At 49.2% G+C, this 18,830-nt stretch overlaps 1 protein-coding gene across 1 annotated transcript in view; it reads right to left on the bottom strand.

Moving 5' to 3' along the window:
• HK1 (hexokinase 1) overlaps nucleotides 1-18,830 on the bottom strand; it is a 66,618-nt gene that overhangs the window by 1,270 nt on the left and 46,518 nt on the right. Inside the window, 9 exon segments of the mRNA XM_046652671.1 lie at nucleotides 1,199-1,432; nucleotides 4,251-4,406; nucleotides 6,316-6,499; nucleotides 9,072-9,171; nucleotides 11,207-11,302; nucleotides 12,612-12,731; nucleotides 13,052-13,200; nucleotides 14,616-14,920; nucleotides 17,100-17,333. Coding sequence (XP_046508627.1) covers nucleotides 1,199-1,432; nucleotides 4,251-4,406; nucleotides 6,316-6,499; nucleotides 9,072-9,171; nucleotides 11,207-11,302; nucleotides 12,612-12,731; nucleotides 13,052-13,200; nucleotides 14,616-14,920; nucleotides 17,100-17,333 — 1,578 coding nt within the window.

Consider the following 18,830-nt stretch of genomic DNA (forward strand, 5'->3'; position numbering starts at 1 on the left):
GCATCCAGCCCCGGCTGCAGCCATCAGAGACCCCCCAGCCCAGCACCTTCTACGGCCCAGCACCCAGCACCTGAAGCCAAGAGCAGGAGGCCCCCTAGGGAAGGATAATCTCTAATTGAGAGAGGTGATTCTAGGTTCTTGCATTTTTGTGCTGAAAATGAGACAGGCCCAGGCTGAGGATGCTCAGGGCAAAGGGGCTCTTAGAAGTAACACTGACTGCCCTTCACTGAACACCTGCTAGGTGCCCCACAGTGAGGAAGATGAGACTGGGCAGAGATTAAGCAACTGAGCACAGCTTCTAAATGATGGTGCCAGGATTAAATCCACACGTGTAATCTACGCCCGTGTGCTGCCCCAGGTGATGAAGAGGACGGCCGTGAAGGTGGAGAGACAGAGGTGGGGATGGAGCAAGGCAGGTGGTTCCATCCCAGCCCGCAGCCAGGAGGTAAGCAGGTAGTGCCTACAGTGAGCTGGGTAAGGCAGTTTCTAAGTAAGTGACATTATGGGCTGGTTTACCTGGGATGGTCCCAGTGTAATTATTAGTGGCACTCTGGGGTACTGGCAAAAGTACCCCAGTATACACAATAAATCATATGGGCACTCTATTCCTAAGCTTTGGGACATGCAGTGGATCAAAGAGCAGATGGGGCCACATCTCCTCCTCCAGCATGGGGTGTCGGACACTTGACTAAAAGGTCACTCCCCACCTGCTCCCCGCTACAAAGCCCAGGGCCCAAACTGCTCCTCACTCCCAGGCTCTTGACTGATTTAGCAGGAGAACCAGACAATGGGTCCTCCTCCCCGTTTCCTTCACTCCCTCTCCCCACTTACCAAACACAGCCTCCTGGCCAGGCTGCAGCTAATCTGGCTGATGGGGAGGCCCATCCTTACCTCCAGCTGGACACTGCCTGACCTAAGAGGGGCCCAGGAGGAGTGGGGAGAGGGACACACCACACTGCTGGTGTGAGCTGGCCAAGTGAAGCCACTTTCCTGCCTCCCTAAGGTTCGCAGTTAAACCTCAGAGCGGCTCATTCCCTGGTCCCAGACAACCCCCAGTCCCAGACCACACAGCCTTCAGGTTGGCTGAGTCCTGAGGAGGAATTTTCCTGGTGGGAATCACACCCTGATGTCCCATAACCATGAAGGGGACTCGCCAGCCCTGGAAGCTCTGCCCATGCCAACTGGAAGCCCCACTCACTGCGGATGAAGCTTGTAGAGCGTTCCATCCACCCCGACAGTCACGTTGAGATGGTCCAGCCCTCTGTTCTCACGGATCTTATCCACCACGGCAGCCATGCCCGCGCCACACAGCTGCGCGGCCCTCTTGGACACCACCCCACACACGGTCTTGACAAGGATACTGTCGTCGCAGGTGCTGTTCAGGCCCAGCTGCTGGAGAATGGCCCGGACCTGGAGCAGTGCTAATCGGTCACTGTGGTGGACAAAAGCCAGGAGGCTGGGTGAACCCGGACCCACGAGAACAGCCTGGGAGCCAACCCCAAAGGACTGGCCCAAAGCACTGCCCTTGTCCACAAACAGGGTCATGGGGTTATTTTTCCCTTCAAAATAACATTATTTTTTTAACGGTCCCCAAAGTATTCCATGTCAAATTGTAGAAAATTTGGAAAATCTAGAAAAATTAAAATTGGAAAATTAAAACTATCCACAATCCCAACACCAGGGGAATATGCTATGAACATTTTAAAATATTTCCCTCCAATTTATTTTTCCTGGATATCATTAAACAATGTCTTTGTTCTTATGATACGCAAAACAGTTTTATTCTTTATATGTGGTTTTCTTTCTGGCTTTTTTCCTACTTCATACATCTTAGCAATTTCCCACCTCCATACCTAAGAACAGGATTGGAAATGGCTGCCAAAGTATTCCGTTCTGGGGGCGCACCAGAGTTTACTTAGCCAGTTTAGAGAAATTTAAGTTGTTTGCAGTTTTCTGCTATTATAAAGTAACACTCTGATGAAGTTGTTTATAAATCTTTGTGTGCAACTGATTCTTCTCTTAGGATACACTTCTGGGTCAAAGGGCTTTTTTTCTTTTTTTTTTTGAGGAAGATTAGCCCTGAGCTAACATCTGCTGCCAATCTTCCTCTTTTTGCTGAGGAAGACCAGCCCTGAGCTAACATCTGTGCCCACCTTCCTCTATTTTATATGTGGGACGCCTGCCACAGCACGGCTTGACAAGTGGAGCATAGATCCACACCCAGGATCCGAACTGGCAAACCCTGGGCCGCTGAAGCGGAACACACAAACTTAACCACTGCGCCACCGGGCCAGCCCCCCCGTTTGCTGTTTGCCTTTTAAGTTTGATTACTGATTTTTAAAAAATTTACAGAAGCTGTGTAGCTAAATTTGGCAATTTTTTATGATTTCTTTCTTTGCTATTATGCTTAAAAAGACCTCCCACCACTTCATCCCCATTAGGATGGCTATTATTAAAAAAACAGAAAATAACAAGTATTGGCAAGGGTGTGGACTGGACCCCTTTTGTGTACTGCTAGTGGGAATGTAAAATGGTGCAGCCACTGTGGAAAACAGTATGGCAGTTCCTCAAAAAATTTAAAAGAAAGTTATTCCATGATCCAGCAATTCTCCTTCTGCATATATACAAAAAAGAATTCAAAGCAGGGACTCGATCGTGTATTTGTACACTGATGTTCATAGCAGCATTACTCACAACAGCCAAAACGTAGAAGCAACGCAAGGGTCCACGGACAGATGAACGGACAAACAAAATGTAGTCTATACGTTCACTGGAACAATAGCCTTAACAAGGAAGGAAATTCTGACACCTGCTACAACATGCATGAACTTTGAAGACACCGTGCTAAGTGAAATAAACCAGTCACAAAACGACAAATACCGTATGATTCCACTAATATGAGATGCCTAGAACGGTCAAATTCAGAGACGGACAGCTGGACGGTGGTTGCCAGGGCCCGGGGAGGGAGGAATGGGGAGGTACAGTTTCAGATTGGGAGGATGAAAACGTCCTGGAGGTGGCTGTGGTGATGGCTGCACAACAGTGTGTATGTACTTAACGAACGGACTGTGCACTTCAAAACGGTTACAATGCTAAATTTTATGTTATGTACACTTTGCCACAATAAAAAAGGTTACCAAGAAAAATATTGACCGATATTTTCTTCTCATTCTTTTATGGCTCCTATTGTTCACATTTAGCGCTTGGATGAATTTAGAATGATGAGGGGAAAGGCGAGAACTTGTTTCCCGGTCGCTGACGGCGCCTCTCCCGCTGCTGTGAGATGCCGCCAGGCCACGGGCTCAAGTCTGCTGGGTCAATGTCCAGGAACCTGTCTGCTGGCACCTCACAGCTTTGGTTCTGGTGGGCAGTGAGCTTTACACGCAGGTCACAGACATGGGCACACTGCGGGAAAGGAGTGAGCAGGCTCCAGCGGAGCCCACGTTTGTGGTGACACTGTGACCAATTTTGCTTTTGCAGAGCACCTTCCACTTTCCCTCACAGCTTGCCGTGGAAGGTGGCAAAGGCAGAGATGAAATGCTCACTCCACACGAGAAAGACAGGAGGAAGACAGAAGCAACTTGCTGTGGAGCATGCAGACTGGGTGGCCAAGCTGTGCCATTCCAGGCTGCCTGTCACATGATAGGAGGCTGGGGCTAGACCAGGGGTTCTTGGCTCTCTCTGACTCAGGTGCCCCTTCAATACAAGTATCTGTGATGCACCATTTTAAAAAAATTTTTTATTATTTTTTATTTATTTTTTGGTGAGGAAGATTGGCCTTGAGCTAACATCTCTTGCCAATCTTCCTCTATTTTGTATGTGGGATGCCATGACTGAATGGCTGCTGAGTGGTGTGTAGGTCCGGTGCCTGGAATCTGGGCCCACGAACCGCATGCCACCCAAGTGGACTGCCAAAGTGGAACGTGTGAACTTAACCACTATGCCACCGGGCCGGCCCCATCTGTGATGCACGTTTACTATCCTGAAGTGGAGCCCACATAACCTACTTACACACATAATTTCAAACAAATCAATATACTGTCCTGACATAAAAGACGAATGATAGGGAAGTAATTTATAATCAAATTATATGATTTCAATATGCAACTGCTCAGGGCCTACTACTCCAGAAGGGGGGAAAACCCTCACAAATGGCCAAAATGTCCCCAGGGTGCCGAGCACCCCCGTCACAACCCTGTGGCCAGGTCACCCTCTAACAGGCCCCTGCAGGGAAGCCCCTCCCCACTCACCTCTCAATCTGAGAGAGATACTTGGTCTGAAAGATGCCCCGCGTCTTCAGCGTCTCAGAGATCTGCCCTCGGAAGAGGAATCCCTTCTTGGTGAAGTCGATCAGGATGTTGCGGACAATCTCACCCAGGTACATCCCACTGATCATCTTCTCAAACCTGAAACAGGAGCAGAGGGCAGGGGTGTCCGTGTGCGGCCTTTGGGCTCACAGTAACCCCAGCATCTCCCTGGTCTTCAAGGGCACCACCAATCCACATGCCAGCCCTGTGCTCCCAGCAGAGGCAGACAGTACGATCAGGAGGGACTGAGGTGTCCTGAGCCCTCCCTGGGATCAGAAAGGAGCCCACCAGTGCTCAGGTCCCACTGCTAGACTGTCCCCTCCTCACATGACTGCCTGCCCTGCCTGCGGAATCCCACTCCGGCTCTCAGCACAAACACTGCTTCTCCAAGGGCCGTCCTCCGCCCCCACAGCAGGTTTTGTCTGCCTCTTTCAGGCTCCCGTGCACCCTCCTGTCCTTCACAACGCACACAGCCTCGCTGCCTCTCTCTGCCCCTACAGGAAAGCCTCGAGAGGAGCGAGAACGTGTGTCTTGTCCAGCTTTGAGTCCCAGGGCCTGCACAGCACAGTGCCAGGCCCTTAGCCAAGTACTCAATGAGTAAGTGCAGAATAAGCAGACCACTGGGCTGAGTCTTCAAGAGACAAGAAGACCATAAGGGGAAAGTTCCTACCAGACTTTTGGAAGGTTTTGCAAAAGCCCAGAGTCCTGGTCAAGCACCCAGCAGTGATAAAGCCACGCGGGCTGGAGGATTCAGGCGGCCAGCAGGCTGCACTCCTGAGGGCAACCTGCTCTTGGGGCTTTTAGTTCCTGCCCTCTCCATGCTCGAGGGCCTCCAGAAAGGACAAGGGATTTCAGTGCTTCCATGGCACACGCCCAATCCCAGTGTCCCCAAGCAGGGAAGGTCTGGACTCTGGATACTTGAGAAGATTTCAGGTGATCCACAGAAAAAACGTGACATAGCACTATTATCATCAATTCCCATCCAGTCCTCATTCCGTCAAGGAGAGCCCTCAGTTCAGTACTGACATGGCTGTCACCCTTTCCCGATCTCCCTTTTTAACAAACAGGGTCTTGGTTTCGAGCCTTTGGTAGAGAACAGTAGCTAGAACTGAATAACAGTGTTCTTAGTCACAGTCATTTTATGATCACCATCTATGGTAACACTGGTTTTCCCTTTTTTTCTCCATCATTACATGCAAGTAAAGAATATGAGCTGATTTAACGAAAAACATTAAGTAAATTACAGCAGAGGTGGTATTCGGAAAAGGCAAAAATCTTGAGGGTGGCTGGAGAACAACTCATGTTTGGGAGGTAACACCCAGTCCTTCTTTCTGTTCCTGGGGACACGGCTTGGACCAACTCATCCTGGCTATTGCAGAGGATAGCCTGATTCCTGGGAGCTTGAGACCAGGGGTCATTTGTCTCCTTGCTGGGAAGGGTGGACGGACACTGCCATCTCAGGAGGGCCCCCGAGACCTGGGCTGCAGAGCTCCAAGCAACCACTAGGTGGTGCAGGAAGTCCGCTGTGGGAGGATGAATTGCCCTGAAGGCCCCCACCCCCACCCCCACCAGCCATATCCTAATTTCCCTTGCCCTTTGATGACTATAGGTCAAATGTGTTCTGCTTCCACTAAACAAGACAAAAACCTACTGACCAAGAAGTTTCTATTAATCTGAGGGGGAAGAAACAGAGCAAGCAGAAGACCAGAATGTTCCAGGATGAAAACAGTCACTGAGGGAAGTGATGTGGCCACTGCCACCCTGTCCCCAAAGAAGGCACCTGGACATCCACCCTGGGCCATCTTGTGCCATGTCGGGGGCCCTTCCCCCCAGTTCTTTGCTCTCCTTGGACTAAAAGCCAAGGTCAGGAGGGAATCCAAGGAACCAGTCTCCAAGCCTCTGTCCAGGCCCCACACTCCTACTAGAAACTTCTATTGTAACCGGCAGAATGCAACGACATGCCGTCCCCGTCCCGACCCCCTTTGTGTCCCCTCCCAGGCAGAATTACCTTTGTTTCCCAGGGTTTAGAGAATATTCATCCACCAGTCTGTCATAGTGTGTTCTGATATCGTCCAGACAGCCGTTGTCCCCAAAGGCACCCCACTCCATGTTGATACACATCCGCCCCTCACTTCCTTCCACCATTTCGACGTTCTTCATTTCTTCCATGTAGCAGGCATTGCTGCCAGTCCCTGAAACACACGAGCGGGGGCAATGAATGGCCATGCCGCCACGCCTGGGGGGTCTTGTAACTAGGCCTGGGGCCTGGGTTCCACGGACGGGGGTATGTTTTTGAGACAAACAAAGCAATAGCTTCACTTTCCCAATGTTCTCCAGGAAAACCTCAAAATATAAAAAGAGAGTCAGAGTGAAACCACCCAGACAACATATGGTTAACTTACTTTATCCTAAGACGTTGATACCAAGAGGCCCATGTGTTTACCTGTCTAGGCAGGGCTATATTTATTTAAATAGAAAATGGTCTTACAACAAAGGGATGTATCTTCAGTGGTGGAAGTTTAGGCAATATTCAGACTGGAAAGATATTTCTCTTTCCCCCCTCCCCCGCTCATCACACACACAGTATACTATACTGGGGCATTGTCTACTATCATACATGGATGTTCACCTATCTTTTCTTATCAAGGATGGGCGTGGACTATGCCTGCTCAATAAACTCGCCTCTGTGTTCCAGAATGAAGCCCAGAGTTAGTTCAGGGAAGGACAGCGTCCTCAGCATTTCAAGGGCGCCTTTCTAAAGCGATGGGTCCTCACCATTTTGGTATCACAGACCTCTTTGGAAATCTGATGATGCTCCTGAGGACAGGAACGTTTCCCTGGGCATACCCACACACTGTACACACACAAACTGACAGGTGGATTCCAGGGGCTCAGGAGCCTTTGATTTCCCCCTTAAACTCCCCAGAGCAGGGCTACCCAGACTGTGGCCCCCCGAGGACTTGGGTGGGACCACAGACTGTCTGCTGTTCTCATCCATGAGGAGTTAAGTACAGAAACTGAGAAGATGCATTCTAAAATTTTCACAGCAGTTTTAATTGCCATGACATCCAAGCTTGTGGTGATTGGCCTTGTCTCAGTGAATGGACTGGAAATTTAAAAACCCAACCAACCAAGGAGTCCTTCACACAGATATTTTATCATGTACCTGAACCACGTGGGGAGCCTATTAAGATGTAGATTATGATTGAGGAAGCCTGGGGCAGGGCCTGAGACTCTGCATTTCTAACAAGCTTGCAGGTGATGCTGATGCTGCTGGCCCACAGACCACACTTTTGGTAGCAAGGCCCTAGAGTGCCATCAACCCATCCCAGGTGGGATGGGGATGTAGACAGGCTTTCAACATCATTAGGGGACACAAGGGCATCCTTAAAGGCTAGATCAAAAGGGCTTTGGTCATTTTCATCCCCTTTAAAGAAACTTAAGTAGAATTTTGCAGATATTTCTGACTGGACTACTTTTGTTTTGCTTTTTGTTTTTTGTTTTCTCTGCTCTCTTTTGCCCAAAGTATAAAACTGAGAGAAGAGGAACCCCAGAAATGGCAGAGAGGTAGAAAAAGAGCCAAGACATTTAAACTATACTTCTTGCCCATGGGAGTTCTGAGTGAAGAATGGGAGAAGGAAAAAGTGGCTTTGAATACAGCTGGCGCTGTGGAGAAGCCCGCCCCAGCCCGGTGCCAGGAACAGCTAATAGGCTGGCCCCGGACTGGGCGGGCCCTACCTCCCTCCTGGCAGGAAGGCTAGGCCTGGCCTGGAAGTGGAGAATGTGCTGTGTCACTCTAGCTGTGCATTTCATACCTAAGCCCATTCACAAACAGAAGAGAGGGAGGGGCGGGGTGAGGAAGAAAGTTTGGCAAAAGAAAGGAAGGAACAAGAGCCAGGCCCAAACAGCCTTTCACCTGGCGCTGCTCCCTAGTTTTCTGAATTTCCACAGGTGCCAAAAGTGGTTTAACAATGAAAAGGTCTTCCTGGCACCAGGAGGGCAGCCTGCTGGGGCCTTATCCTGATCTCCCAGACACTCAGCAAAAGGTCTACACAGCAGGGTGCCACCCCTCCCTGTCCAGGTAGGGTCTCCAGATGTTGGCTAGAAAGGAGCCTTTTCCCAACATCCCCTGACACTAGAAGCCGCTCAACTGGACAAACGGTTTTCTCACAGCCCAAATTAACACACTTCAGGAATTATGTGCTCTCAAGGCCCAGGCCCCTAACGCGCTTGGACTCTAAGGAACAACCTACAAAACCACCAGGTAACTCCTCTGCAACCCACTTCAGCAGGACCGCTCACTGACAGTGGCTGCTGAAGGCAAAATGGTACCCAAGACTACTCTCTGGCTCTTTCCCACAGGCAGGAGAGGAGGTGGGCTCGGCTTTCTTCCCAGCTGCAGGCTCCCCGCCTCAACAACTGCCCAGAGCGCCTCCACACAAGCCCAGTAGAGCGGCTCTGCTGGCTAAAGGCACTCCCACCCCATCCAGCCAAGCCGTGTCAGCCATCTGGGGCCTTCTCCCCGGAGAGCTCTGTTCTACACAGTCTAGTCACAATTAGCACGAAGCCTTGTGGGCGTAGGTGTTGGAGAGGGGAGAGCCCTGGAGAGCCTGGGTCCAGGAGGGAACAGTGGTGGTGGTAAGGGGCCAGTACTGTCAAATAGACTGTCTCACAAAGAGGGCTGAGCTGCTGGCTCGAGGCCCCACAAAACAGGAAAATGCAGCCTTTGCTGCCCCGAAGAGCATGACCTTCCAGGACACGCACCTACGATGAGTCCAACCTCACAGGTGGGCTCTTCATAAGCACAGGTCATCATGGTGCCCACCGTGTCGTTGACCACAGCCACCACGTCCAGGTCAAATTCCTTTGGAAAGAAAGGACACGGCTTTAGCGTTAGGGGAGGGACAGCGGGGCAGGCTTGAATTCTGCAGGCTCGCTCCGCTGCACGGCAGTCAGAAAGCCCACAGTGCGTGATCTGAAGTAGTTTTCTTCTCAGCCTTTAAAAGGCAAGTAAATGCTCCTCCACTGACTAAACACCTACCATCAATGACATATCTGAAGTCTGAGATCTAAAGAAAGGAGGTATTCTACCCATTTCACAGACAGTACTGAGTACTGGAGAGGCAGCCCAGAGGGAACTGTTGAATGGAGCAAAGAGACAATGGCCGAATAACTTCTTCTCTTGGGAGTTTAAAGTGTTATAGCCTTTCAGAGGGCAAAATGGAAATTTCTCAGAATCTGTCCTGCAAGTACGCAAACGTATACACAAGGATATTTACTGCATGACTTGCATGAGCCAGAAAGAGAAAAAACCCAAATATAGATCAAAGGGGGCTATGGAAATCACGGTTTAGGCAAACACTGGAATCCTGTGGAGCCAAGAAAAAGGATGAGGTTGGTCTATATGGAGTGACGTGAAAAGATGCCTGTTTCACATTAAATGGAAAAAGCAAGTTGTAATATAGTATATATGATATGATTTCCATCACCAAAAAAAAAAAATGTGGGGGGCCAGCCCTGATGGCCTAGTGGTTAAAATTCGGCACACTCCGCTTTGCCAGTCCAGGTTCGGTTCCCAGGCACGGAACCACACCACCTGTCTGTCCCTAGCTGTGCGGTGGCAGCAGCTCACACAGAACTAGAAGGACGTGCAACTTGAATATACAACTATGTCCTGAAGGTTTGGGGAGAAACAAAACAAAAAAAGAAGGGAAAAAAGGTGGCTATGTGTGTTGGTGATGCATAGAAAGTAAGTTGGAAGAACACTAACACTAAGAGTTGTACAATGAGCAAAAATAAATCATCAGGTTTCTTTTCAATGAAACATCAGCTGTTGTCTAACATACTCTTCCAGGTGCAACCGATCCCTCTTTCAAACCCATTCATTTCAGCCTTCCTGATTAACTATGTATGTGTCTGCTCTTCTGAACTGGAGATGTTTGAACTGGTTTTTTTTTTACTTCTTATTGGTTCCCTCATTAATTAATGACTTAAATAAAATCTTTAGAATTTTTCATTTTAGACCTTGTCAATGTCCTCCAGCCAAAGTCCATGAGAAACATACCTGTAGTCGAACAAACCAGGGCGTAGAGACTGGTTACAACACGGGAGAACACATCCCGTGGGCTGTTCTCAGATGTCAGAAAGCACTCATTATAGGACTTGAGGTGCGCTGGTGGTTTTAGGGAGGGTTCAGAGAATGGGCATTTGCTCAGGACTGGACGCTGTCAGGAAGGAGGGGATTCTCTAGTGTGTGCTGAGTTCTGACGGGATTATGGAGTGCTCTCCTCCTGTCAGTTCCATCACAGTCACCGAGTGGCCATGAGAATCTGTGCTCTGCTGAACTGTTTGTTCCACAGGACGACACCAAGCCCTGCCGGGGAGGGCCAGGCTGGGCCCAGCTGCCAGGGCCTGCTTTTCTCTTTCTCCATCTGCAGAAGACTCACGATTTTACCTTTCTTTTTCTTTTTCTTTTTTGAGGAAGATTAGCCCTGAGCTAACATCTGCTGCCAATCCTCCTCTTTCTTGCTGAGGAAGACTGGCCCTGAGCTAACATCTGTGCCCATATTCCTCTACTTTATATGTGGGATGCCTGCCACAGCATGGCTTGCCAAGTGGTGCCATGTCCACACCCGAGATTCGAACCAGTGAACCCCGGGCCGCCGAAGCAGAACGTGCGACTTAACCGCTGCACCACTGGGCCGGCCCCCACTAGGATTTTACCTTTCTTAAACAAACTATCCTTTAACAACACAAAACTATTCACCTGTTATACTGCTGACCGCTGGGGGAACTTTTATTATCCAGGTCACACACTTCTGTATTGTTTGAATTCTTTATGACAATCAAGTACAATTTTTTATCACCTGAAAAAACATTCAAGATCTTAAAAAACATACCTCTCTCCTTTTGACCGCATCCCTTAGTAAGGTCGCTACATCATGCCCCACACAGTCGGTTGCCTTAAAACCCTTCGTCCAGGTGACCAAAATTCCCTGAAACAGGAAAGGCACCAAGAGAGTCCTGGGCAATCACCCCTCTGGGCAGAATTCACAGTTTCGCTCCCTCCCTCCTGAGTAAACATGTGCTGAGAGTTTGCAGCAAGATGGCTGGGACATCTGAGGCACAAACCAACAAAATGCCAATAGTCCTCTTCATCCCCACTCCACAGACAGAGAAACTGAGGCATAGAAGGTTCATGGTACTGCCCTGGTATAACCAACCAGCACCCCTGAAGAATACTTTGCCAACAACATAAGTGGAGAAATGCGAATTTTTAGGAACGCTGTTACTACCTAAAGTAAACTCTAGGTCTGAGCGGACTGCAGTGTACCCGTGCTGGGTGGGTACTCATCATGGTGACGGATAAGTGAACCGCTTTAAAATTCACCAGAACTTTAGAAACTGCAAAAAAATGAGTTTATATGGATCTAACTGCTGAGATATTGAAGGGCTTAAGAAGAAAAAAGCCCCAAGTCAGCAGAGTGACTGATTAACCGGCTTCCAGTGGCGGGGGCCCCTACCTAGCTTCCCTAGTGCTGCCAATCACAAGCCTTAAACCCTGCCCTAAGGCCCTGTGTGACATGATGCCACCAGGGCCTGCTCCACCTGTGATGCACAGAGGCACCCACGGCTGTTCTGGCACAGCAGGCTCACTCTTGCCTGTGACTCTGCACAACCTCCTCCCTGTGCACAGAACATGCCCCACCCCCACGATGGCCCTTAGCGCGGCGCTGGAGGTGCCGGTGGAAGGCTGCAACCCTCCACTGCACTGGGGCCTCCTGGGGACAGGAACTGTAACCTTCAGCTGGGTACCCAGCACTTAGTACTCAGCAGGTGCTCCAGCCCTGAGCGGACCCTGCTTCGTCCCATTTACTGAACAAACATTTATTACGTATCTCCTGATGGGACGCTGCGGCAAGGGCATGCGAGGAACACAGATCCTCGCTCAAGGAGCACAGCCGTGGCACAAAAGAAAGGCGTAATCACTAATAACTATGTAAAAAGCGCTATAATGAGGCAACATTCGAAGCAACAGGGAACACTGAGGAGGGCAAGATTCTTTTTGCCTGAAGGACCAGAGGCTTCCCCAGAAGAGGTGAGTGCTTTAAATGGTAAGAGTAGAGTCTTAGAATGCACCGGAGGGTGTGGCATAAAGCCTGGGTCAACCCGTTAAGACACCTGAGCCATCCCAGACATAGGGGGATGACACCAAGGCTGGAGGAGGCCTCAAGAGCCAGCTCACGCTGGCCACAGGGCAGTCAGTGCTGGCTGCCCTCTGACCCCTGGAGGAGAGGCACTCACCGCGTCCAAGCTCGTCTGCTTGCAGGGGAATGAGAACGTGAAGCCCAGGGGCATTCTGGGACCTTTGATCCCCATGTAGTCCAGGAAGTCAGAGATGCAGGAGACTATGTGGTCAAACAGCTTTAGGGAAAAAAAGGGATTACTCGTGCCCTCCGGAGTCACACTTTCAGTGCACACACACACACACACACACACACACACACAACACACAACATACACCCTGAGACGTGCAGAGCAAGTCCCCCCTCCCCAGGATCTTCACAGCCCCCCGAGCACCCTAAGCCCAGCATGGCTCAAAGTACCTGAGGCTTTCAGGCCACAGGGACACAAGTGCACAGCTGCGGGCATCCCCCGATGGCAGGTTTTGGGGACCACCAGTGCCTCTGGTCATGTGTGTGAAACACACACACCACGGTGGTGTAAAAGCAAAACCGTCTCACCTCTTCCCCAGTGCCCTGCATGATTTCAACAGGAATGGCATAGATCTTGTTGTGCATTTCCACCGTTCTCTTTTTCCCACTACGGATTTTCACCAGTAGGACACGGAAATTCGTTCCTCCAAGATCCAGGGCCAAGAAGTCACCATGCTCTGTTGTGGTCAAGAACACAAAAAAGATGAAAAATAGCTTAGTTTTACCTCTTGGCAGCCAGCAACCAGAAGACTCCAGACTTTCAAGGCGGGAACCCTTATGTCAACCACAAGGGAGACGCTCTTAAGTCCTCCCTCCAGCACACAGGTCAGGCTCAGAGAAGGGTGGGCACTAACTCACTGACCACCGCAACCTCTGAGCCACACTGGAAGGACAAAAGGTCCCACGGATGAATCAGCTGTCACAATAAACAAACTTCACCAGGGTTACTAAAAAGCTTGGCAACAATGACCTGACTTTAGGGAACCTCATATAAAAATTAATAATTTATGTCGTTGTTTGCAAAAGTGATCCCCATCACTCCCCTCCCTGTATGCATGCTTCTTTGCAAAGTGACTTTGCAGTTCTTCTTATCAAAAGATGGAGTCTATTTCTTCTCCCCTTGGATCTGGCCTGGCCTTATGATTTGCTTTGGCTAATGGAGTGTGGCAAAAGCAAAGCTGAGCCAGACCCAGCCTAGGCCTCCAAGAGGCTCTGAAGTCTTCCCTCTCCCTCGCGGATGCTGCTGCTACCATGTGAACAAGCCCAGTGGTCCGCAGGAGGATGAGACACATGGCCAGGCACTCCTGCACCCCCGCTGACAGACAGCCAACTGCTGGGCCTGGGAGGGAGGCCTCCCAGCTGACCCACCAGCAAGTACAGACACATGAATGAGTCCAGAGGAGATGAGCTGAGCCTGGCCCAGATGAGCAATATTAAATTGCTGACCCACAGACGCATGAGCAATAATAAACGGTTGCTGTTTTAAGGCAGTATATTTGAGGGTGGTTTATAATGCAAAACTATAATGCAATAGTAAGTAACTTACAGGTAGGACATTCATATCACCAACATTCATTACTGTGAGGACCCACCCAAAGAGCCCTTCAGAGTCCCCAGAGCGCTCAGCTCCAATGAGGACCAGCAAGGTCAGCAAGAAGGGCTGGATTCTGTTCTCGAACCTGCCTGGTGTAAAATCCCCAGGCCCCTATCTGCCTCACACACACCCTGTCAGGGCTTAGGAAGGGTCCACCGGGTGTTTATCCTCCTGCTGGTTTACTGTATTTGTCAGAGAACCCAGAGCAATCTCAGTGCTGCGGGATTTGCCCAGCCTCGTTCTTTTAAGAACACTTCCTAATTCCAAGTAGGCTGTGGTTTTAAGACGGCACTTGCCCTGGAAGCCTGACTGGGGAAGTCAACTGTCAACATGTGGCAAGTCAGTGGTAAAAACAGAAAAAGAGAGGTTTGAGTGAGTTTCTAGCTCTTGCCAAAATCATGCATCCGTCGGAGGAGCCAACCTCCCTGCAGCCCCACTGTGACCCGGCCATCGGTGTGAGACGCAAGAGGGGCCCGAGCCCCCAAAAGACGCCCTCACCGGTCCCATCTGGAGTGCTCCGGACGAAGGAGGGCAGCATCTTGACCACGGCCCGGTCGTTCGTTTGCTTCCTCAGCCCCATCTCCATCTCGGCCCGCATCCTCCGCTTCACCTCCAGCAGCATATCCTTGGTGAGGCTGAAGTGGGCCAGGGTCTCCTTTATCTGGCGGTGCTGCTCAGCCAGGCGATAGGCCACTGCGGTCACCATGGCGGCCCCCTTGCCGCTGCCACTCTCCGAGAGGAGGAAACGTACATCGGAGTCGGGCACCAAGCGCCTCAGAGTCTTGTGGAAACGCCGGGAATACCTGGGGGTGGGAGGAGGGTGGACGCGCCACAACAACTGGACTGAGCCATCTTTCAGGGACTCCCAGTACCCCTTTCTTTCTTTTCCCACGCTTTCATTCCATTTTCTACACTTTCTTTTCTCATGACACAAGTCATACACATCCACTATAGAAAAGCCAGCAAACGCAGACAGGTAAAAAGGAAAAATGAAATGGCCCAGTCATACAGAAAAGGAGAGGATTCTCATTATTATACGAGTACTGACTACAGAAAATTCAGGGTCCAATTCTGTCCTCCACCATGACAAGGAGATAATGCAGCACAGCAGTCAAGAGCCCAGTGCTTGAAGTCAGATCAGGAGACAAAGGTGCGCCCCACCACGTCCACATCAGGTGACCTTGGGCCCGTCACTTAACCTCGGAGTCAAGGAGGATGACAGAATCCGGCTGACAGTGATGTGGTAAGAACCAAATGAGTTCATTAAATGCTAAGATTAGTAACCAGCGCTGAGGAAGGTCTCAATAAATAATCGCTCTTGCTTTTTATTATCACTTGGCCCTTCCCCTCGCTGCCCCCAAGAGTCTAGACATGTTTTAGTGGCTAGAAGAGGACTTTTTCTCAGTGAGACATGGAACTTTCTCAAAGGGTGTGGTCTGTTGTAAATATGGAAGGCTGCCTGCCAAAAGGAACCAGGGAAACCAGAACCCCAAAATATTAACAGTGGTCAACTCCAGGGGGTGGGATTAAAAATGACTACTATTCTGTTGGTAATTTTTTGAACTAGCTAAGGTTTCTATACCAAATATACGTTACTTCTGAAACAAAAAACATTTAATCAAAGTTATTTTTAAAAATGTGATGTTGGGGGGCTGGCCCCGTGGCCAAGTGATTAAGTTCGCCCACTCTGCTTCGGCGGCCAAGGGTTTCGCTGGTTCGGATCCTGGGAGCAGACATGGCATCACTCATCAAGCCATGCTGAGGCGGCGTCCCACATGCCACAACTGGAGGGACCCGCGGCTAAAAATACACAACTATGTACCGGCGGGGGTTGGGGAAGAAAATGAAAAATAAAATCTTTAAAAAAAAAAAAAAATGTGATGTTGCAGATGAAGAGTTCTGGAGATGGCTCGTGTGATGGCTGCACAACAGTGTGAGTGTACTTAACTGTACACTCAAAAACGGTTAAGACGGTAAACTTTATATTACGTATATTTTACCACAATTAAAAAAATTTCTTAATGTGATGTTGCAAATCCCTAAGCATTCTTGTCCAAAAATTTGCCAAGAACCCCCCCCCAACCAAAAGATGGTTAGTTTTATTATCAAGAATTTTACAAATAGTTTAAGAATACAAATAAATAAAATTATGAACTTGGCAGATAAGAAATCTAACTAGCTCAAACCCTACGCCCTCAGCAACACAGAACCGTTTCAATTTAAACCAACATTTGTTTAAACTGTCATGAGAACTGGGTGTGAAGGTACTGTATTATCTGCAAGGCACTTTCCATGCACATCACATATACAGTGGGGAAAAAAATCTGAGGTCCTCTACAAAAAGTCATGCCACAGGCAGTTACTGTTAAAATTTAGTATATGAAGACTCAGAATTAATTTTTAGCCTTTTAAAAGGTACAAGCCGTGTTCTCAGTGGCCACAGAAGGCTTGTGAGGCTAAGGCGTCCAAGAGATGAGACGGCAGCATGGTGAGGAGCCTTTATCAACAGCAGGGACTGCTGACGACTTCTCTCTCTGGCTCTCAGATGCAAAGCGTTGACAAGTTGCCCATTTTAAAAAGTAATGTCTGAGGCTTTGGGGGACTTTCACAGGAGCTTCTAAAGCAAGAATGAGCACTGCACCTACGACCCAGGCCATGATGATGATGAAGGTCCCTGATGAAATGCAGACAAGCAAGAGAATTTAAAATACAGACACATTCCACTCAGTGCTCCTGGCAGCTATCATCTCTAACAAGACTTAGGAAACGAGGAGAGACGACAGTGCAGGGTAGAAGCAACACCAGCGAGTATCGGCTGAGGGCTGGATACTTCCCCACAAGGCAACTCTGACCTTTCTGCCAAGAACTAGGTATTGTCCTATCTGCCAAAAAACTTTCACTAGGTGCAAAAGTCTGACCTCTGGAGAAAGTCTTTAGCCCAAAAGGGTACTGAATGCCAATTATAGCAAAGGGCAGACTCACTGTGGGTGCATCTTGTAAAGAGACCCGTCGACACCAACCGTGGTCCGCAGCCTGGGTGAGCCCTTGTTATCTCGAAGGCGAGTCAAGATGGCGCCCAGCGTTGCAGCCACCAGGTTGGCAGAGCGAAATGAGACAATGGTACACACGTGCTGGACTGCAATACAGTCGTCATCAGACGGCTCCACTCCCAGGCGGGTCAGGATTTCTTTGGCATTGTGGAGGCCTTCCTTATTCCTGTGAGGTTAGAGGTCAATACTTTTGAGTTAAGGACCACGTCAGGCAGTGCAAAGTAGTGAGGTTCGAAAGTTCTGGAAAGGTGAACTCCATTCACCATGTGTGTATAGGATGGGATTAAGACAGTCGAATGCTTGAGAAGAGTGTGAGAAGGGTTCTCCTCCATAAGAAATACCCGGTGGTAGGAGGAAACTGTACTAGGCTGGTTTCTGACATGCCAGGACCATGGAGAGGAGTGGAGAGGTGAGACCACACGGTCTCTGAACAGGTGGAGAAGTAGCTGCTTCTTTGGGTCTGTGAGCTGCCCCTGGACACTTACATGTTCTTCCTTAATGTTTTCCAGTCAGATTTTAATTTTCTGCATACATGCTTTGTATGTCTTTTCTTAGATTCATTCTGAGGTACTTTATAGTTGTGTTACTACTGTAGATGGTGTCTTTTAAAAATATATATACATACTTTTTTTTTTCCTTTAATGCACCACAGTAAAGTGCTAACAATGGGGGAAACCAGCTGAGGGATATGTGAGATCACCCTGTACTATCTATCTTTGCGATTTTTCTCTAAATCCAAAAATATTCTAAAATAAAAGGCTTAATATATACATATTTTAATTACTGCCAGTGTATAGGCAATAATTTTCTATCTTATCTCCAGACGGCTTCCTAACCTCTCCTGCTATTCTATTCACTTTCTAGGTATCTTTCAGTGTTCCATACAATTACCGTCTGCAAAGAATGACACTTTTACTTCCTCTTTGTTTCGATTCTTATGCTTTTAATTTCTTTTTCTTTTTTTTTTTTAAACACTGGCTAAGACTCCAGGACAATGCTGGATAGAAACCAGTGCTACTGTCTTGCTCCCGATTTTAAAGAGAATGCTTCTAACACCTGCCCTGGTGGGATGTTTTCTGAGATAGCCTTTATTACAATATACATGCTCTCTTGAGCTAGTTCAAACGGGTTTTTGTTTCTTGGTAACCAAAGAGCCAAGACCAGAAGCAGGCCAAGAGGAAGGCAGGTATTTCCTGACTCTGTCGATGACTTGGAAGACAAGCCATGAGCCTCCTGCTCCCCTCCCCTCCCAGCAGCTGACCAGGAACCTTAAGAAGAGACATGGCTGGACTCCCCGGTCCAGGCAGGGGCACGGCTGCCTGCTTACTGTGGCACTGTACCAATCGCTCCTGAAGGAGAGTGATACTGGGACAAATGTCACACCGACGTGACAGAAGAGTAAGTCCAGATAAACTCCCTTCCATTTCCATCAGCCTCCTTCTCTAACCACCAAGCCAGCTGACGGGCATCTTCTCCCAGGAGCCAGAGCTGTAAAGCCACTGGCTCGATCTGAATTTCCAGGACACAGCAGGGGCAGTGGGAATGACGGCTTCGTGCAGAGATGAAAGGGCATTTCTAGCACTAGCCCTATATTTAAGCAGATGGCCTGACACAGCTACACAGAGTCTCCCAAACCAGGAACAGAACGTGGTGGCACCCGGAA

This window comes from Equus quagga, chromosome 2, assembly GCF_021613505.1.
Source record: "Equus quagga isolate Etosha38 chromosome 2, UCLA_HA_Equagga_1.0, whole genome shotgun sequence".
Classification (NCBI taxonomy): Eukaryota; Metazoa; Chordata; class Mammalia; order Perissodactyla; family Equidae; genus Equus; species Equus quagga.